A 22,126-nucleotide genomic window follows, 5' to 3' on the forward strand; every position below is an offset into this window, starting at 1 on the left:
GGCGAGTGCTCTACCACTTGAGCCATAGTGCCATTTCCAGTTTTCCGGTGGTTTATTGGAGATAAGAGTCTCACGAATTGTCCTGCCTGGGCTGGCTTTGAACCATGATCCTCAGATCTCAGTCTCCTGAGTAGCTGGGATTATAGTCGCCAGCCACCAGCACCCAGCATTTCCAGCATTTTCAACTGAGGAAAATTTTTGTTCCTAGGGAAATAAGGAGGTCAGGTCTGGCCGGTGCCATATTGGCCACATGGTGGATGGTAGAGTCTGGCATCTTGTCTTCATGCTGGGAGAAGGAACCCCCCCCCACCTTCATCTGCCTCCCAGGTAATGCCCGGACCCCTGGAGGCAGGGGCAGGCACTTGGCTGATAGGCTACTGAATCTGTCAGTCTAGTGCCTGGGACTGGGAATTCCCTGAGGATCTGCCTCATGTGCTGACCTATTTAGGCCCTGACCAGCCTAGCCGCTGGATCCATGCAACGAGTGTCTCTGTAATTGTGTCCTCTGTCCTGTCTCCTGGCTTGTCTCCAGTTATCATGGAGTCCCAATTCAGCTCTCCACTGGCGCTGAATTGGCTTGTTGGTATTGTTTTTGTTCTCTTTCCACTTTAGTATGTTTCCTAGCTGTGTTAGGAGTATTTGCATGCTGCAGGCCTTTGTAACAACTGACAGCCTGCAGCCTATTAACTGTATAATAAAGACTCCAAGATGTGGCTTCTGGAATGATTTAACTTACAACACTTCATTAACTTTTACAACTAAAATAGCCCAAACTGTAGCCTCAATTCTTAAAGTTGTGGTTCCAATAATAATTTCACTCCATTTCTGGAAGCCAGTGTTAGGGGAAGTAGGGGAGGAAATGGAGCCTCAGAAACCTTGAGCAGCATCTCCTATTTATACATATGACTAATTCTCCACTCACCACTATGTTAGAATTCCTGTGCCCACACGTACTTCCCCTCCTACTCTACTCTCCCATCACCCCTCTGCCCTACCCCCTCCGCCCTCCTTGACTTGAGGACAGTGACAAAACTCTGCTCAAATTATCCATGCACTAACTTTGCAAAACATCAGAAGAGACACAGGCCATTAATTTAATCATAGATTGTGAGAACTGAAGCCTGGCAGGCTTCATTTGTGGTTATGATAGGTAGGTCATGATAGCTAATACTCACACAGCTTAAATTATGCTCAGAACTGACTCAGCAGAGCAATTTGTGTGCATGCTGCACATGACCTGGCTTTGCTTCGCCTGCAAACACAACGCTGATATACTGGAAGGCTTGGGGGCGGGTAAAGTCCAAGGTCACACTGGAACTCTGGATGGAGGGCTGGCTTTCACATCCTTATGTTTTGGACAATGCTGAAGTTAGAAACCCTTGGCTTGCTTCTTTAGATAAAGGGGTTCAAGTCCTGACTGGCTGAAATGCCTAACTGAATCACATAACACAGCACTGTGGCTACTAGCAAAAGAGATTTTCCAGGGTCTCTGCAAATCTCTTAATTAAAATCACATATATGGTAACTGCTCGGCATAAAATAGGAAAAGGAAGGCATGGCAGAGTAAATTTCTGAAGATCTACAAAGTTCTAAACTAGCACACAGATTTAAAGTACAGTAACTAAGTAATTCTGCACCACCACAGTGAAAAGCATGTCCTTGGTTTCTGATCCCTCCAGGAGGGTGATGTTTGGGCCTAGCACACTGCTGTGTTCCATAAGCAGACAGAAAAATCAGGAGGATCTCGGTTTCAGGTCAGCCTAGGCCAAAAAGATGTTGAGATCCCACCTCAACAGAAAATTCAACAGGGAGCAGCAGTGTGCACCTGCCAGCCCAGGACCAGCAGTCCATTCACGCCAGCAGGGATGAAAAGTGAGACCCTATCTCAAAAAAATAACTATAGAAAATATAGAGAACTAAGGGCCTGGGTCACATGGTAGTGTGTCTGCCTTGCAACACAAAGCCCTGACTTCAAACTTGAACATACAAGAAAAAAATACTTTTTTTTAATGTATTTTAAAAAAATACTTTTTTTAAAGTTAAGCAAATGACTGACACTGCTACTGCTTCAACCTTTAGAAATAGTGACTTTTACAGATTAAACCAACAGTATGTGGTCTACAGGAAACAGCTATGTCTTTCTTATTTCAATATTGTCACAGAGTCACTATAAAGTTGGTAAAAAAAAGTATAGGTTCCTAGAACTTCCTGGATTATTAAAAAGTTAAAAAAAAAAAAAGAGGGGCCTACTATGTGGCTTTATGGTACAGTGCTTGCTTAGCATGTATGAAGTCCTGGGTTCAATTCCTCAGTACCACATAAACAAAAAGAGCCAGAAATGGTGCTGTGGCTTAAGTGGTAGAGTGCTAGCCTTGAGCAAAAACAACTCAGGGACAGTGCCCAGGCCCTGAGTTCAAGCCTAAGAGCTGGCAAAAAGAAAAAAAAAAAGGAAAGAAAGAAAAGATACACTGCTGCTCACATCTATGATTCTAGCTGCTAAGGAGGCTGAGAGCTGAGAATTGAGGTCTGGAGCCAGCAGTAGCAGACAAATCCCAAGCAATATCACAAGGTTCTGAGTTTAAATCCCAGCATGGTATTAAACACACACACACACCACATATCAAGCCATACATTAGTCATTAAGATCAAGTGTGTGCACAGAGTGAGATCAGGAGGATATTTTTAGGAGAGGATCACAGAGGCGCAACATCTATGTACATCTGGTCATATAAAATAATATTTATCAAAATGAACTCCAGGAAAAGTGGGTTTTTTCCCCTTTGTTGCGGTTTTTGTTTTCTCTTCCTCTTGTCTTGTTCATTTATCTGTCTTTGGGAGGGTAAGGTGGAGCACAGAAATGGAGGGTGTTCACAAAGGATGAACAAAGGCAGCAGCAGTATTCACTACACAATGTTGAAAATGGACTATTCAACTTGTGGGTGGGGACTATAGGGAAAAGTGGGAGAATGTGTGAAGCCTGAACAAAATATAATATAGCCATTTTAGGTTTCGATTCCATCCTGTTAAGGCACGATATCTGAAACTCCAGGAACTGTAGCAGCAACTCCCCTTGAGCCCAAATACCAGGAACAATCCCCTTTATGGTTAATTCCACTAACTACAGCTAAGTTCCAAGTGTTCCTGCAAGATAAAGACCACTTGGTCGCAGCTCAGATCATTGCTTTAGCCAATCATTTTGAAGAGCATCAGCCCCATGAACCAGCCAACCCCAATTCTGGTTGATTCCTGCACTGGTTAAACTAATCATCTTTTAGAATTATTTTATTATTTTCCCGCGGTGTGAAATAATTTGCTAAGTGATGCTATGATGTATAGAATGTCCCTGAAACCCTATAAAAACCCTGCTGAAGGAAGGGTCACAGCTCTCAACTCTCACCCGCTGCGTTGGTGATGGTTGCGAGTCCAGGCTGGAGCTTGTAATAAATGACTCTCGTGTGCAAGGAATATCGGCTCCTTGGTGGTCTCTGGGGATCCTTATCTGGGCATAAGATCTGCAAGGGAAGGGATGACATTGTCAAAAAAGGAATGCACTCATTACCTGACTTATATAACTCTGACCCCTCTGTACATCACTTTTACAATAACAATATTTAAAAAAACCAAAACCCAGTGTATAGTTTGTGAAAGTTTCTCCTCTGCTCACTCCACTGCAGGTTTTACCATTTATTTATTTGTTTATTGTGCCAGTAGTGGGGCTTTAATCAGGTCCCAGGCCCTGCCGCCTTGGGTTGGTGCTCTAACCCTTGAGAGCCACACCTCCACTTTAGGTTTTTGATGTTTAATTGTAGATAAGGGTTACTTGGCCTCTCCTGCTTGTGCTGGCCTCAAACCTTGGTCCTCTTGAACAGTTAGAATTATAGGCATGAGCAGCCACGTCAGGCCTAATGATGTTTTAAATAACTAGTCTGAACCTACAAAATTAGCGTCATCATGTCACATCTTCCTTAAGCATGCAAGCCCTAGCCTAGTAGACAGAAGCCAAACTGAATGTGCCCAGCTGTTGCAAGCACCTTCTGCTCTGCAAGGCAGCCAGATTGAACAATTCTCAACCTTTTCCAAATTCAACAGGAAGTCTGCTAAGCCAAGCTATCTGCTTGGATGGCTGGGGGCACTCAAATCTGGTTGCTTGCGCTTTGGTAACAAAGCTGAATGGACCTACTGTCTCAGCAAAGGCAGGGGTGGGAGGCCTGTGCAGGCTGAGGCCTGGGGAGCTGTCCAGGGCCCTGGGCTGGCCCTGCGGGGACCTGCCCTGCTGGAGGAAAGTCCTTTGGCAATAAGCCAGGGCTGCTCCTGAAACCAAAGGCCCCTGACCCTCCTGACCAACTTCCATGGGCGACAGGATCAGTGGGAGGGGAGGCCCTGGAGACAGAGCCCCCCCCCCCATGTGGTCAGCCACACTTGCACTCTGTGCATGCTCCCGCCCTTGGCTCTGAGGGACTTTCCTGGCTCCAACCCAGCCCCAGACAGGAGGCATCAATTCCTCAGCCCTGGAAGCCAACCCAGGGCCACAGGGGCGGCGCTCTCAGCTCCAGCTCCACGACCCCGAGCGCTGCTGCCTGGTCCTGCGGGGCGCGCCGGCGGGGCCACGCCTCCCGCCCGGGTCACCGCGAGCCCCCGCCACCTGGGTCCGGGCGAGTGCCCAGGAGGCGGGAGTTTGCGGGGATCGCAGCTGTCCACCGCGCCCCCTGCGCCTCCCCCTCGCCCCCCCGCCCCATCCACCGAGCCGGCCCGGAACGCGCTCCCGGGCGCTGCTCCGCTCCACACGACCCGGAGCCCGGCCCAGGTCCCCGCCGGCCGCGTCCGGAGCAGCTGCCCGGGCTCCGGACTCCGCCGTCCCGACGTCCCGCGAGCCAGTCCCGGTGCACACGTCTCGCTGGGTCCCCGGCCCTGCGCCCCGGCCCGGGACGCCGCACCCCCACTCCCACCCTCGGCGCCCAGACTTCCCCCCAGTCCGGAGCTCGGCGGGCGCGTCCCGGTCGTCGTCCCCTAGTCCAGGGAGGCGGCGGGGCGTCGGATAGGGGAACTGGGGGAGGGGCGGGAGGTTCCAGGCCCGCTCTGGCCCAGACCTCCTCCCCGCCGGCTCCGCAGCGCGTGCCCGGCTCTGTCCCCAGCCTGTTCTCCCTGGAGCCTCCTGCCTGCCACCCCCACCGGCCCAGCCGGCCCTGCGGCTCCGCTCGCACTCACTCTGCGGGTCGGGCGGCGCCGCCGCTCTCACCTCCGCTTCCTCCCGCCTGCCCGCCGCAGGGTCCGCCTGCACCTGCGCAGAGCACCGCGCGCTCCCCAACGAACTCTCGCCAACCGCCGGCCCCAACCGCCCGCCCGGCGCTCGCGCCCCCGCCCGCCGCCCACCGCGCCGAGGGCGGGGCCCGACTTCCCCACGTCCCCACCTCACACAGAGGGAACGGCCACAGCCCGCGCCCAGACTGCGCGCACGCACCGAGGGCGCAGGGAGAAGGCCGGCCACCGGCCACCTCCGCCCCCGGGGCCGCCTGGGCCGCCAGCAGCGCCGGCAGCTCTGCACAGGCTTCCATTCAGCCTCGCACTCGGAGACGACTGCGGGGCTTCACTCAGCTCCTCCCCTTCGGCAGGGCAGAAACAACACAGAGCCGGTTGCCCTGCGTGTGCTCAGTCACTGGACGACCAGCATGTCTCTCCACCAAGCAGCCACCTGCTGAAGTTTGCACCTTGCATAGAAAGCCATGTGTCCCCCCACCTGCCCGGAACTGGATTTAGGATAAATTATTAAATTCAAAAGTGCTGTAAGTGTTTTGCTTGCTTTTGTGCTTCCACTGAAATGTTCTAAGCAAGGGAATCTGCTGGTCACTTTTGTTGCTAAGGCTGACTATACTATTGGGCAGAGAATGGATTAAGGCAGAGACAAAAATGCTTGTGGGAAGGACAGTGCTTTCTTCAGCCTGGGTCTGCCCTAGCAACAACCCATAGACTGGGTGGCTTAACCAACATAAATCTATAACTCACAGAAAGTTATTGTAGTAAAGCGAGGCTGGAAATAATGAAAAGCTGTCCTGCCTCAACTGAAGGAAGGGCTGGGACAATGAGAGAAATTCAAATGAGGTCCAGGAGATAGCCATGTGGGTTGGGGAGAGGCACAAATGAGCAAGTATTTATCTTTCTGGGTTGGTCAAAGGAACACTGAACTCGGTCTGCTTTCTTGGCGCCTGAAGGCCAACATACTTACACCTACATCTGCCCCCAAGTCAGTGACCTGCACAGGAAATGAAAAGGATGACACCATTCTTGTTAGACTCCTGGTCCTCTTTGTGGCACCATTATCCTGAATTCATCCCCAACACATTCCCATCATCTGCCTCCAAACAGAAAATTATTCTGTGTACTATCTCCACCCCTTCTCTCTAGTCCTTTCACTCTACTTTTGAACAGAATGTGTTTTTACCCAGTCCTGTACCCATTGTCTAATCCGCCTGTTCAAGGGCCAGTGGCCAAGGAAATTGCACTCATAGTTTGACAGGAAGGGTGACATTCATCAACATGCACTGTACTCATAAACTCGTATGCTAAACTGAAACCCCTCACATAACTACTTAAAAGTAGTAATAGAGTCTACAAATTGTAATTACATAACTTTAAAAGCAAATACAAAACATAAGAATCCTTCCAACCTGACAATGAATGCCAACAAGTAGACTGACCATCCAGTCTTATCAGGGAAATGATGCAGAATCTTTCAAGGGCCATGTATTGGAGGGGACAGGATGGAAATCCCACTTGTACTTGTAGCCATGAGACCTTGACATTTTTTGGACTTTGTCTTTTCTTCTGAGATTTAAGATGAGGGATGCTGGGATCAGAATGCTTCTTTCAGACAGTGCTGAGCACATACTAAATGCCCAACAGATGGAGCCAATGGGAAAATGTGTTTATAATGGCTATTAATGTATTGTAGGATAATCCAGGTAAAAATCTCAGTACTCCTTATTCATTATGTCTCTTGTAAAAAGTATAGAAGTAACTTGTGGGCAAGGACAGGAGGAGGAAACTGGAGGAAAGTGAAGGGAATAGTGACATTGTCCAAAAAAGGAAAATGTAGTCATGATCTGACTTATGAAATGGTCACACCTCTGTACAACAAACACCTTAATAATAACAATAATATTGTATGTTTTTCAAGTGTAAAAAATAGCAAAGGAAAAACAAAAACACTCCCCATCCCCATCTCCAGCTATAGTTCCTCACAATCAATACATTTAATCATCCTGGTTTGAATTCATTTAATGATGAAATGCCATGGTTTTGTGTATATGTTCTCATTTTATTTACTTCATCTATGAGCCCCATCTTTCTCAAGTCTGTGTTCTTGATCACATCATCAGATGTTTATTGCTGGATTTTCGGTTACCTGACTTTTCTGATCCCAGCATTTCTGTGATCTAACTTTTCTGTCATTATTCTCACCCTGTAGGTTTTTTAAAAAAATAACCCCCAGGCACAAGGAACATCCGTTCCACCAGACATGACAGGATGGACATATTTGGTCCTTCTAGGCTCTCTTAGACTGTCAGAGACCCATCTGTCTGCCTCAATACATATGATTCTTTAATGATGTTGTAAATGTCCCAATGGCCCTGGGCCAAAAAAAAGGCTCCCCATCCTTGCAAGAGTGCAAATTCTTCTTCCACTTTCTCCATTCTTTCTCTCCACAAACTTTAATGGGGTCTTATTCCGATGATTATCATTTAAAATTTCCAATCATCGAATTATTTTTTCTAATTACCTCTGTGGGGTGCTATATGTATCTCCTTGGTACCACATCCCTGAGTAACTAAGGGCTGGGTGGTCTAGTTACCTTTCACCTCTGGCTGTTCAGAGGTCCCTGATGGGGGTCTTGCAGCTCAACTCCTCCCTCTGCCACTTCTGCTTCCTTCCGGCCTTCTCAAACATAGCTCTCAAGGGCACTCCAAGGTCAACCTCCCATCTGTCAGCCTCTGTCTCAGAATCTGTTTCCTAGGAAAGCTGACCTGAGACATCAGCTCTTGTTTTATCAATGTAACCTCTTCTATTGCTGTGAGGTTAATGGTAGCACTTTCAAATTCATCCTTGACTGGCCCTGCTAACTATTTCATGATGACTTCTCTTCATTTTCTGAATCTCTTCAACCTAAGGCAGCATCCACTGAGTTCACTGCCCGTCCAATTTCAGTGCCAGTTATGGATTCATTCCCTTGTCCTTGTTTATTGGTGACCCTCAAAGAAATCTCTTAGTCCTCGGTTTTGTCAAGTCAGAGGGAGGTAGTGTGACCTAGGTCACTTGCATCCACTTGGGGTTGCTTTCCAAAGGTCTGCTATCCTGTAGTTATTTCTTCTAAGCCTAGAATTTGGGGCATGAGTGAGGAAAGTCAAGAGTAAGGAAAAATCACTAGGTTGGTTTTTTTATTTTTGCCTGAAGGCAGAATGCATAAATAGCATTTTATATCCTTGAGCACACACACACACACACACACACACACACACACACACACACACACACACACAGAAGGAAAGCCTACTTTTAGAAAAATACACTATGGATTTGAATATAAGAAAGAGGTAGGTGGGGGGGGGCTGGGAAGGTGGCTCAGTGGTAGAGCGCTTGCCTTGCATGCATGAGGCCCTGGGTTCGATTCCTCAGCACCACATAAGCAAAAAACTGGAAGTGGAGCTGTGGCTCAAGTAGTAGAGTGTTAGCCTTGAGCTGAAGAGCTGAGGGACAGCGCCCACGCCCAGAGTTCAGGCCCCACAAATGGACCACAAAAAAAAATTTAAAAAAAAAAGAGTTAGGTTACATGAATAGCATAGTTACATTATCTTAAATACTCATAATTGAGATAAGAATCTCTTCCATTGGCATATTCATTTATGGAAATTAGGAAAGTTTTGTAATATTTAGGAATGATAATTCTGTAGTTTATTCCAAAGAGACTAAGTATAAAGGAAAAGGATTTCAGCATACAGGCAGGCAGCATGTTGTGACTTTGTGGCTTTTTAATAAACAATAATGAACCACTGTAGACACTAACATTCCTTGTCCAAAATTTTACATCTGAAGACACAAAAATGAAGTAAAGAAAGGGTTTCTTTTATTGAAGTTCAGTTCCACAGCAACCCAAGGAAAGATGTTTCATTATACCCATTTTATAAATGAAACAGAACCCAACGATGGCGTTATCAAGTGACAGAATGGAAGTGAAGTCAGATTTCTCAGCTCCAAGCCAGTGACCCTCATGTTGCAATAGCGTCATACAGAAATCCACCCAGTCTCCAGGAGACTGCAGAGGTCTTCCAGCCAAAGACTGTCACATGACTAAACTGGACCTGGGGAAAGAATCTTTGCTGTCATAGGAGTGAAGCAGAATTGGCAAGTGATATAAGTGATTGCAGACGTACAGATTGCTGAACGTGAACTACTTTGATATTACTAGGTACATACTTAGTGTCATTTAGGAGCGGGGACTGTGCTTCAACAAGATCTGTCCTCTGCTGGATTTTAGTACATTCTATAGGAATGAACAAGGGAATTGCATGTATTTATTTACCGAAACTTCCTTTGAATAAGGCTGACCACCTTATTTGTGTGTGTAGGGGCTGGGCACTGTCCCTCAGGTTTTGTGCTCAAGACTAGCATTCTACCACTTGAGTCACAGCTCCACTTTCAGAGGGTTTTTTGGGTTTTTTTGGGGGGGGGTTGTTTTTGTTTTTGTTGGTCATGGGGCTTGAACTCTGGGCCTTGATGCTGTCCCTGCACTCTTCAGCGCAAGGCAAGTGCTCTAGGGCTTGAGCCACAGCGCCACTTCCTCAGAGGGATTTTTGGGTGGACTATTGGAGATAAGAGTCTCACTGACTGTGCTGCCCAGGCTGGCTTCCAACCACAATCCTCAGATCTTGGGCTCTTGAGTACCTAGGATTATAGGTATGATCCATGGGTGCCCAGCCACCTTACTTTTTGAGTAAAATAAACCACCACTGTGGTGACAGTTTTGTAAGAATCAGTGGGATGGGATGGGGTGTTCTGAAGGCTTGGTTATGAGTCTGTGCTGCTATTGAGAGCTTCTGAGAGGTGTGGCCTCATGGAAGGAAGTTAGGTAATTGGGGGCAAGCCCTGAGGGACCCCAAGCCGTCTATGTGTGTGCCTCTCTCTATCTCTGTCTCTCTGTCTGCCCTCTGTCTGTTTCTCTGTCTCTGTTTCTGTCTCTCTCTGTTTCTGTCTCTCTCTCAATCCTCTCTTGTTCTCAGCTGCCAAAAGGTAAACAGCTCTGTTCCTCTACTCCACACACAATTCTACAATCCCTGAAACAGTAAAAGCCAAGCACCATGGACAGAAGCCTCTGCACCCATGAGCCAAAATAAACCTGTTCTCACTTTAACTCACTCATCTCAGGTACGTTGTCACAGCCACATAAAGCTGACAGAAATGTTAGGTATAGATGTATGTAAAGGCGAAAGATCTCTGATTATACTGCTCCTTGGCCTCTGCTTTCAGTGACATATATGAAAGCTATCTCAGAGTTAATAAATGACTTTAAATCTGAATTAACTACTCCACAGAATTTTATATCATCAATTAGTTAAAATGTTCTTCTTTATTATCAGTAATGATCCAATGAACATCTTTGCATATACAGCTTAAACATTTTTCTATTATTTTGTTTCATATTCCCTATTTTTTCAAAAAATATCCTAAATTGGTTTGGGCTTTAGCTCAGTGATAGAGAACTTGTATAGCATGAGAGGCCCCAGGTTCAATATCCAGTACCAAAACATTAAAATGTTATTTTAAAAAACCTTCAGTGCTGGGTACCGGTGGCTCACACTTGTAATCCTTGCTACTCAGGAGGCTGAGATTTGAGGATCATGGTTCAAAGCCAGCCTGGGCAGAACAGTCTGTGAGAATCCTATCTCCAATTAACTACCAGAAAACTGGAAGGGGTGCTGTGGCTCAAATGGTACAGTGATAGCCTGGAGCAGAAGAGCTCAGGGAGAGCACCCAGGTGCAGAGCTCAAGCCCCACACCAACAAAAACAAGAACAACAAAAGAAAGAAAACCTTTGGGGCAGGGAAGGTGGCTTAGTGGTAGAGTGTTTGCCTAGCCTGCAGGAAGCCATGAGTTCGATTCCTCCATACCACATAAACAGAAAAGGCTGGAAATGGCACTGTGACTCAAGTGGTAGGGTGCTAGCTTGAGCAAAAAAGTTCAGAGAGCCAGGCGCTGGTGGCTCATGCCTGTAATCCTAGCTACTCAGGAGGCTGAGATCTGAGGATCGCGGTTCAAAGCCAGCAAGCGCAGGAGAGACCGTGAGACTCCTATCTCCAATAAACCACTAGAAAACCGGAAGTGGCACTGTAGCTTAAGTGGTAGAGCGCTCGCCTTGAGCTGAAGAGCTGAGGGACAGCGCCCAGGCCCAGAGTTCAAGCCCCACGACCGACAAAAAAAAAAAAAAAAAAAAAAGTTCAGAGACAGTGCCCAAGCCCTGAGTTCAAGCCCCCTGGCAAAAACAGCAACAACAACAAGAAGAAAGCCCTCTGGAATGATATTGTTGAATCAAAAAGTGGATGTGTTGGATATGTTGGTACATATCACAAAATTGTCTTCTTGAAATACTGTAGCAATTTCTAAATTCCCATTGCACATTTTAGGCCAATATTTCCTGTCAGTTATTTTATTAATTTCTAAAACTTTAAAAGACACCCCCTATCTACAAATGTTTCCAAGCACTGGCTAACACTCATTCCTTTCCAGTCCTAGGCCAGCCTGTCCCTTACGGCTTTAACTCTTTGGTTTTTCAGCATGATTCCATACTTTGGCTACATTGGTCTCCCACACAGGTATAATCATTCTCAGTGCACCCATATAATGAAAGGTTAAACAGCTCTGAACAGAAGTCTGTCTGGATATCACTTGCCAAATAAAAAAATATATACTCAAGAACATCAAAGCTCTGTATATGAATTGTGTTCGTTTTACTTCTTTCCTTTGTAACTGAAATAATGGGCACATATTTTCCTTGAAAATTGAAAACGTTGTTTATAACACTTTGGCCATGAGCCTTTCTGGACATATCATCTTTCCTTTCAGTCTTCTCACTTCCTATTTAAGTGTCTGTCATTCCAGTGGCACTTGGCAAATAAGCCAATGCAACCATCTCCCCCATGAAAACCACAAATTCATCCAGAGCTTGAGGTACTTCTTTTGGGGGGGGTCCAGTCGTGGGGCCTGAACTCTGGGCCTGGTAGCTGTCCCTCAGCTCTTCAGCTCAAGGCTAGTGCTCTACCACTTGAGCCACACCGCCACCTCCGGCTTTTTTCTTTTTGCTTAATGTGGTGCTGAGGAATCGAACCCAGGGCCTCAGGCATGCAAGGCAAGCACTCTTCCACTGATCCATCTTCCCAGCCCCAGCTTGAGGTACTTCTTGTGCAATGCTATGTGATTCATAAAAACCCAAAAGCATTTACAAAAAAAAAAAAAAAAAAAAAAAGATTGTATGCGTGGATGGTGGCTTGCCTGTCTGCCTACCTTAAACATTCTGCATGACTGAGTTGTCTCCCTTTGCTCTCAGAATAGAACAGCTACAGGTACACATTTGAATGGCATTTGTCTTGAGGAGGCAACTGTTCTGGGCAGGCCTCATCTCCCAACTTCCTTTCTCTGTTGAGTGCACATTGATTGATCTCTTAAGCAAAAGATGGATTTCAGCTTTTCTTATTAGAATTTGCCTTCAAGGCTGATGCAATGGATTGCTCAAAGGTTGGGAAAATGTTTAAGGAACCCACTGGTACTTTTTTAGCTTTGTGTTGTTTTAAGCTATTCCTAAAAGCTATTCTGGTATGCAAATTTTCATAAATCCAGTATGCAGGAATAGATGAGTTTCACTTAGATACTTCCTTTTTTAATATTTTGAGTGTAGCATCAGAGAATGTAATTAGAACATTTAGTCTTAAATATTCCAGATTTAGTGAAGGTTGTTGAATATAGTTTTTCAGTACCCCTCCCACTTGCATAAAAAAACTCACATGTAAGTGATTTGTTCTCGGCTATCAGCAAGATTATCTAAATTACTGCTAAAGGTTATTTAACACAGATATTATTGCTACCAAATCATTAGCAAAATGAGAATGACCATATATGTCTTTAGGCATTGTTAAAATTCTCATTTTTATACTGTCTCTTGTCCTTAGTTCTCATTTCACAAAGAATAGGAAAGTGGACTCTGGAGTTAGAATTTATTATCCTAATCCTGCCTCTGGCATTGGACTAGCCATGTGCCTGGTGCAATCTCTCTCCCCCTCTCCCCCTCTCCCTCTCCCTGTCCCTCTCCTTCTCCCTCTCCCTCTGGGTTGAACTTCAGAGTCACTAGCTATTTTCACTATGGGGTCTTGCTTCCTACCCATACTCACTTTTAGGGTAGAAGTATGATCTACCATCATGACTGGGATCATAAGCATGCATCACTGCATCCCACTTCCCTCCATGGAGATGGGGTTCTCAGGGATTTGCTTTGCCCAGGCTGGCCATGTAGCTACTTCCAGCTCTGTCATGGTAGCCCTGCTTCTATGCGGAGTGTTGGATCCAGTGGTTCAGGTGACTCTTGTACACTGGTTTTCTCATCAAGCCTTGCAGCTGGTCAAACAGCTGCAAGCAATGATCTCCTACAGCACTGCCCTGCCCTCAGTCATTCCTAAGGCCATGAGACCCCTGCCTGCCTGAGAAGCCCCAGTTCCTGGACTCCACCCCAGGAAGCCTAGCAAGGACAGGTTTCATGCCAAGCCATCCAGGCTCCTGGACTGTCCTGATGAGGGCACCATGGTAGGCTGGGAGCTGCCTTCAGGTGGAGAAAGCTTGGAATCCCCCACCTGTTCTGTCCTTTGCCAGCCCATGCTACTCACCCTCCAGCTCTGGCTGCTTGGGATGCATGTGTGGGCCCGCTGCTCCTCCACAGAGCCAGGCACATTGCAGTTTAGATATGTTACCATGTGTTACAGGCAGATATGTCCAGTGCTTCAGTGAAATCCTCTGGGTACTCTCTCATCCATGAGCCCAATATGAAAGAAAGCTCTAGATGTAGTGGGAGAAGCAGCAGAGTTAGAGGTTGGGCCTCTCCTCCTCTCAGGACCCCCTCAAGCACAGGTGTGGGAGCTGGGCTCCTGGGCCTGCTCCAGTCCATAGCCCATGGCAGGCCTGGTCACCTGGCTGCACTAAAGACCTTGTCTACACAAGGGATGCTACTCCACCTACATCACAGGTAAAACCCCCCCACCCACACGGAGCTCCTGGTGTCCCTGGGCATGCTCCTCAAACTGTCAGCCCTGGGGTGCCTTGTCCCCAGAACCTAGAATGTCCTCACTCATGCAGCCTCTAGTGGCCTCAATGTCCTAGAGCCATGTGTGACTGGTCTTTGCCTGACTCTCAACCAAAACAGCACACCCTGGCCCTTGTGCACTCACGGAATCCTAGAGGATTGTCCATGATGGCACAGTGTAGGCCTCGCTGCTCTGTGTGATCCTGAGGTTTCCCAGGGCAGGCACGTGGGACTGGCTGGTCACAGTGCCAGAGGCTTCTCCCATACTCTCAAGTACAGAACAAGCCAAACTAACTCCCTGCGTGGACACATTTCTACCTGGACTTGAGCATTCCTTTAGTAGTGGCTGCTATTTCCCTTTGCCCAGGCCTCTCCAAAGCCAGCTCTCCACTGCACCCACCATGAAGACACATGCCTTCCCTCCTCCCCCAGGCACACTCACTGCTGCAGGTGCTCCTGCATGCCTGCCTTCTCCTCATAATCAAGGAAACGGCTGTATCTAGGGGTCACCATGAGACTGTCAAATGCACTGTGTCTACATGTGAAGTCTACAGTCCCAGTGGTCTCTCTGGCCACAGGATGGAACTCAGGATAACAACGATTTCCCTGTTCTTTTCACTGAGTGGTTCTAAGTGTCTAGAAATGTATCCCCACACAAGGTGATGAGCCCAGTACCTTCCTCCCACATACCTGAATTAGCACAGGGTCTGTCAGGGTTTCCCTTGCGCTTCCTAGTGAGGTTCATGTAGGTCAGGACATCCATATGGGACATCAACCACCACTGTCAATTTGGAAAATGCTTTTCTTGAGGTCTTATTCATAGGAGGCCTCGATGTAGAGAAGGGGGCCTTCATGAGAGAAGGGGCTTCTCCCAGTCCGCCCACAGCCCTGCGCTCCCCGGGGTGTAAGGTCATAATGTGGTCAGGCCTGTTCAGGGCCCATCGCACCGCTCCAGCCTCAGGCAGTGAGGATGTTAGTCCTAGCATGCCAGTAGCCAGGATCCAAGCAGATCCGCACTGGTGCAGCACATGCCAAGGCCTAGCCAGTGGGCCTGTCCCAAGGATCAGAGGTGGCGCTTACCTATTGAACAGCAGGTTCAATACGGATGGGCAGTCATGAAAGTGTGGTATGTCCCCAGAAATACTGGGATAAACAAGGCATCTCCGAAGAGCAGGGCAGGCACTAAGTGGTCTACTAGCTTCTCCACTTTGCCTCCCTGCAGGTATCCTGCCTTGCAGGGATCAGAATCAGTTGGAGCTAAAACCCACCCAAACTGGGGTAAAGAAATGAGACACAGTTCAAACATGGAAACAGCAGCACACTGGGAAAAGGATTGGGGCCATACCATGAAAATAGCCTGGGCTGGGCTCGCATGCATGCACACACACACACACACACACACACACACACACACACACACACACACACACACACTCATGAATGTACCCACATATGGGATCTGAGGCTGCCAGAAGGTAGTAGGTGAGGGGACTCACCCTCCCTCCTCCTTGATTCACCTGTGGGATGCATGGTTGAGTTCTGCTCAGGTGACCTGGACAGGGGATTACCCAGTGCCTTCGAACTATAATCAAACTCTCTCTGTGGAGTTGTTCTGCGGAATAGCAGGCAACAGCAGGAAAACATCCTGCTGCCCCTCAGCTTTCCATACAACTGAGCTGGCTCAGCTGCACAGCAATGTGGGTGCTGGTAACCTGGCCCTTTTGACATCATCTCTGGAGATGACAGCACCAATGGAGGTCCCCTTTTCTGAGCCTCAGCCTCAGACCAGACCTCTGCAAATGGCCCCTGAGTGCTGGCTGGGCCCCGTGGCAGGTCAGGAGAAAATCTAGACACACTCCAACCTCTGTCCTCTATCCAGTTAATGTTGTGGTTATGAGGACACACTGGGCTCACATCCGATCCCTCCTTCCAGTTTAATTGTCTCCCCATGTACAAGTGCCTGTGCTTGCCTGCCTCCTCCAGTCACCCACTCACTCCTAGGGCTTCCACCCAGCACCTGCTTGAGGATGTCATACACTGAAAGGACTCTGTGCCCATCCAAGGCTTGGGAACCCTACAGCTGGTGTCCATCATTTTCACTGCACTCTTGTAGACATTCAGCCCCTGCACATTGTGTCTAGACAGAATAAACTGCCAACCAGTTGTCCTTGTCTAGGCCACTTATTCCTGCAGTGGGAGCTTCTGGGAGGAGGATACCAAGTTCAAGGCTAGTCTGACCTAGGCAAGAGATTCTGTCTCAAATCCATGCAAGCCAACAATGAACAAAAGAAACAAAAAGGAAATGCAAGATCTGAGCTTCACATGGGGTGAGAATTTCACAAGTGTAGACACAGACGAGGTTTGTTCAACACACCAATTGAGAGAGGTATACGCATGACCTCACATACATTCATCCACACAGACACAGTAGCACGCATCAATGTGCATCCACATGGGTCCTCACATGCATGCATTAGAATGAGATGCTGAATTCAGCTCTGCCTGCCACAATGTTTGTGTGCTAATGAGAGGATGGGTGAAAGGTGGGAAGCTGAAAAGAATGGGCTGTTTGTTCAGTGTCCTGTATCCTCAGCTCTCCACTCTTCTGGAGAGTGGGAACATGTGGCAGTTTGGGGTCCAAGAGGATTTGAGGCCATTCTCTGGGATCATTCAGTGGGCTGATGGAATGAGGGGCGAGGGCATGGAGAGCCAGTGATTTCTGCACCACGTTCACTGAGGCAGAAGTGGAAAGTACACACGGCGATCATACTAATGAAGGGGAATGAGCGCAACTAAGATCCTAGGGCTGAGATCATTCTGGTGCCATGGAGCAGGGGGAGAGTAGGTGGAGAGTGCTGGAGCCTGGACTTGGATTTGGTGATGTGGAGAAATGTGGAGATGGGAGGCCTTCACTTTTCAAGTAACAGGGAAGTGGACGAGTGTTTCCACCGTGGGCAATTTGGGCAGGGGAGGGAGACCCTTGGCATCCTTCTGCCTCTAGATTCTGGGTTCTCCCTTCCCTGTATGCTATCTTTTCCCATATGCACCATCTCCCTTGCTCAAGATGTCACAGTCATTGCCCAAAGCTCTGATGATGGCGAATTATACTCACTGGCATTGTTCACGCATGTAGGGCCACGGAGGTGTATGCATTCAACCCAACTTGGAGCCATGGGGGGGCTTTTTTATGGGAAATGGAGTCCAGGGCTTCCTGCTCCAAAGCCACCCAACAGAAGCACTGAGGCAACATGGTGTCCACTGCCATCACTAGGACCATGCTACTGGTCCTGCCAACCATGGTGCTGATCCTGCACTCTATCTTGATGACACAATGCCTGCCTCCTCCTGCCGGTCCTGACGAAGTGACCACTGTGTGAGGGCTGCAGGTAGAATCCAGGCCTTTGACAAATGATTTGATGTACCTTTTCTTATCATGTTATAACATTATAGACTTAATCCTTTTTAATTTCCCAAAGGTAATATAACAACCATTCACCTCCCAGGGTGGTGTGGAATAAAAAATGGAAGGAGGAGTATGGCACAATCAATTCAGCTCCACCATAGTAAGTACTTTCCTTGTCTCCACCCCAGGGTTCATCCCCAAATCTCATTCCTACAGCTTGTAATGGCACACATATCCTCTTTCTCCAACATGTTTAATGGTAAGAATGGAGGCAAACAGCTGAGAACATCCCACTGTGATCCGGTGCTGGTGGTGCCCACCGCTTCCTCTCCTACTTCTCAGCACGGCAGCACCTCTGGACGGCGTCTGCCAGAGCCAGGCAGTGTAGGACACGCTTCCTTTCTGCAGCCAGTTCCTTCTCAGAGACCTGGCCCAAGAGCTTCTGCACAAACAGATCTTGATCTTTTAGGAAAATGTTCTTGTTAACACCTACATTTGGTATATTTTCCAGAGATCCAGATTTGAAATGGAAGCTTAAATATCTGTTTCTTTGGAAGCCAGGCCCTTTCTCCTCAATCCAAGATAGCGGACTGCAAAAAGACAAGAGAATCCTCATTTTAAACAGCACATGGTAGGGAGCAGGTGGGGAAGCTTGCCCATCTTCTGTAGACATGGCCTCACTGTGCACCCAACTTTCTTGCAGCTGTGGCTCAACACATTGGCTCATTGGCTCCAGATGTCCACCACTCCACAAGCCATTGGGGACTGTGTTTCCATCTTTACTGCCATCTGCTCTTGATTTATTTGGCCCAGGATAGCAGAATCTACTCAATAACTTTTGTGGAAGCAAGTTTCTCATTCATGCCTTTTCATTTGTGATGGTTCTGGGGCTTGAACTCAGGTCCCTGACCCTATGTGCTAAAGGTTAGGCTAGTGTTCTACCATTTGAGCTGCAACTGTGAATGTCTTTTTTGGTATTCATTTAGATATAATAGTCTCATGGACTGCCTGCCGGTGCTTCTTTTTTAATATAGTGTCCTCAGAGCTCAGCCTCCTGAATACCAAGAATTACAGAAGCAAGCCACCAGTACCTGGCTAGTCAGGACTTTTTATCTGGAGTTTTTCTGATCCTTCCAGAGGGTTTAGACTTGGAAAACAGGCAATCCAAATACCAACTGCACTTCTGTCAAGCTTCTAGTTCAGTGTAAACATTTCATGAGGAAAATTCTTAGTATTCTTCTCATCACATTCTCAAGACTCAACCCAGTCATGCCAGAAAACACAAACTATTGGGTCAAAAGGAGACTCCTGTTTCCATTCAGATACCCACTGGAGTCCACATCAGAGCTCCTGAAAATCAAAGTAAGATGAACATCACTTCTTCAAAGTGTGACTCCCTTTTTCTGGGTTATTTCCCTCCAGATAGCAGGGAAGAGCTGTGATATGTGCCTGTATAAAAGTGAGAATGTTTTCCTAGGTAAATTCTGACCTAAAGGAAGGGCCTGGTCCATTCATGTTCTGAGTGTGTACAGCAACTGATGCCACCCAGTCCAATGGAGCCAGGCCTGGGCTCACTGAAGGGGCTCCTCTTTGACATCACTCATGAATATTTACAGATGCAAATATTCACTCAACAGAGCACTGACATTTCTTTCTCCTCTTTGCAGGAAGCTGTCCAGCCACTTCCACACCTGTCTGTATGCACTGTGGAGGTGGCAATTTTTGAGCAAGTACTGAAGAACCAGGCATGGCACAGGGCTGCAATCCTCCTCCCACAGCACCCTGAGGACCTAAATACAAGTGTTTTTGTCACTACTTAAGATCCTGGATATCAGCATAAGTTTGGCTTGAACAAAATCTGAATGCATACTTTTACACAATTTAAAAAACAGCCAGTAAATTAGGAGGAACTAGAGTTTGAAACTCTGACTCCCTTGAGATCTGGGGTAGGTGACACATTCCCAGCTGCTAACTGAGGGCTGTGAGGAATTGCAGACAGTATCATGTGGGGTTCATAGTTGTTTCTGTGTGCTTCTGGCATGGCTGGGGAGAATGCACACAGCATGGGGGCTACAGAAAGGCAACCTGAATGAGGACTGCAGAGCCCTATATCAACTAGTGGCTGTGGACCTAGTTGGTGAGGCGTTGTAAGCTTAGGAGTGGGGGCCTAGTGCAAGTAGGTCTCTGGGGGTGTGTCTGTCCTGCCCCTTCCTATACTGTGCAGTCTTCTTTGGCTGTATGAGGGATGCTACTGCTCACTCTTGATGCCATGATGTCTGACTCAGCACAAGCCTATCACAACCAAGCCTGGACTGAAGAGGCCAGAAGGGAGCCAAAGCATGCCTTTCCTTATTGAAACAACTTTTCTCAGTTATTTGTTACAGACAAGGAAAGTCTAACAGCATCCTTCGGAAGTTTCTTCACTTCTGAGTCTAAGTCTCACTCAGTCAGTATAAAGACAGAGTGAGAAAATGCTTGTAAAAGGCCAGGCCATGCTACTCATGAAGCATTGCCTAATACTGCATTTGTACAGCAGGGATTGAAGGGACAAACCCGGCTTTTCTAGGCATTTGATGGGCAACTTTCATGATCACCCTGTGTTCTCATTCACTCAACTACACTGTCTGAAGGTAACTTAAGGAATTCTGTCCTAAGACAACAGTTATCAGTAACTCTTAATGTGTGATGATAAGCTCCTGACACATGCCATGTTTTTTTGATTTTTGTTTTTGTTTTTTTTTTTGCCAGTCATGGTGCCTGAACTCTGGCCCTGGGCACTGTCCTTCAGCTCTTCAGCTCAAGGCGAGCACTCTACCACTTGAGCCCCAGCACCACTTCCAGCTTTTTCTGTTTATATGGTGCTGAGGAATCAAACCCAAGGCCTCGTGCATGCAAGGCAAGCGCTCTACCACTGAGCCACCTTCCCAGCCCCCACATGCCATGTTTGAGCTAAAATATCTCATTCTAGCAGAATGGGATAAGCTGGAGGGAGAGAGAAAATAACTGGAAACATGCCAACATGCTCCTCCAAGGCACCATCAGAAGCCAGGACTGCATTCTCTTAGCTAGGATAGCTAAGAGACATTGGATATAAACAAACTTTAGGTAATATAAACAGTCTGGTCTATCTCAGAATGTTTATCATGTCTTCAGATTTGAGGGGTTGCAGAATGTCAAGATGTTCCTCACACCTCCATTTCCTCATCAGTAAAGCTACATGAAGGGAGCTGGGAACAGGGGTGCAGGCCTGGAGTCCCAGTTATTGGGGAGCCTGAGGCAGGAGGATCACTTGAGCCAAACGGATCAGGACCCTCCTGGGAAAAGCAGAGAGAAGCCCATCTGTAAAATGAGTACACAAATAAATAAGTATACAGTAAAGCTTCTATTAGGGACTCACATGACTTTGGCAACATGCTTCAATTCTGTAAGCAACTATTCACTTACTGGACAATGAAGGCAGCAAAATTGGGACTAATTTCTAGTCTTTGGAAGCTGACAGTTCTACTGCAGTGAACACCTGTTTGTGCCACTTGGGGTTTCTCTGTTGTCACCCTTGTGAACAACTGATACATCCCAAAGTCTCCTTTTCATCAGGTTTTTCACAACTTACCATTTGTCCTTGGTCTCCAGATGCACAGTCATTTTCATATACTGCTTCTCCTTTTGCTCTTCCAAAGTGGCAGACACCAGAGAAAGCTCACCAAAGAGGGATACCAGCCACGTCAGGCGAGAGATGCCACTAAATGCAGGAAAGCCAAACTGCCCTTCTTCCAGTGGGCCAGCTGTGGGGAATCACAAATGTTGTTGAGGACTAGAAAGAAGAGAATGCCTGACAAAAGGCAGGGCACAGAGTCCATGGGAGAGTGCATGGACAGAGGGACCTTGCCTTACCAGGTAGCTAAATGTTGACTCACAAAAGCAACTCCCTTTTAGGAGTTATTCAGTTTTAATAGTAAAATGAGACATGCTACTGCCAACAGCACTCAATTCAGCCAAAGAGAATGATAAAGAGTTTTAGGCTTTTAGTATGCTTGGCATATTTACATGTGCATATGTCACCACATATGCACATATACACATATCCGTTCTCTTCAATAAATGATTTAAAGTCACCTACAGTCAGGCATAGTGGTGCAAACCTGTAACACCAGATAAGGGACATGGAGACTTTTGCCCAGGCTGACCTGGGAAAAGTTAGTGTGATTCTATCTAAAAAAAAATAAGGCTCTTGGGTTCCAGATACTTGGAAGGGATACAGGGGCAGGAAGATTGCTGAGGCTGGCACCAGATAAATGTACAAGACCTTATCTGAAAAACAAACAAAATACAGCGAAATGCAAAAAAGCAAGAAGTGCTGAGGTATGGTTCATGGTAGCAGGAATGAAGTCCTGACT

General features: G+C 47.2%; 1 protein-coding gene and 1 long non-coding RNA gene across 16 annotated transcripts in view; one reads left to right on the plus strand and one right to left on the minus strand.

Moving 5' to 3' along the window:
• Nucleotides 1-9,093: 9,093 nt before the first annotated feature.
• Nucleotides 9,094-22,126, minus strand: part of LOC138825662 (biliverdin reductase A-like) — a 37,200-nt gene continuing 24,167 nt past the window's right edge. For 10 of the 15 annotated variants that reach the window (XM_070020342.1, XM_070020345.1, XM_070020346.1 and 7 more), the window contains 3 exons: nucleotides 21,343-21,514; nucleotides 13,917-18,322; nucleotides 9,094-9,350 (listed from right to left, as the gene is read on the minus strand). In XM_070020342.1, coding sequence (XP_069876443.1) covers nucleotides 18,064-18,322; nucleotides 21,343-21,514 — 431 coding nt within the window. In that variant the 3' untranslated portion in view covers nucleotides 9,094-9,350; nucleotides 13,917-18,063. The other 5 variants (XM_070020340.1, XM_070020339.1, XM_070020338.1 and 2 more) reach the window with 5 other exon arrangements.
• On the plus strand, nucleotides 10,012-11,077 carry LOC138825664 (uncharacterized). Its single transcript, XR_011371487.1, has 2 exons — nucleotides 10,012-10,413; nucleotides 10,867-11,077. It is a non-coding gene; the product is annotated as an uncharacterized lncRNA (long non-coding RNA).

This window comes from Dipodomys merriami, unplaced genomic scaffold (genome assembly GCF_024711535.1).
Source record: "Dipodomys merriami isolate MVZ:Mamm:240054 unplaced genomic scaffold, mDipMer1.0.p SCAF_1394, whole genome shotgun sequence".
In the NCBI taxonomy this organism is placed as follows: domain Eukaryota; kingdom Metazoa; phylum Chordata; class Mammalia; order Rodentia; family Heteromyidae; genus Dipodomys; species Dipodomys merriami.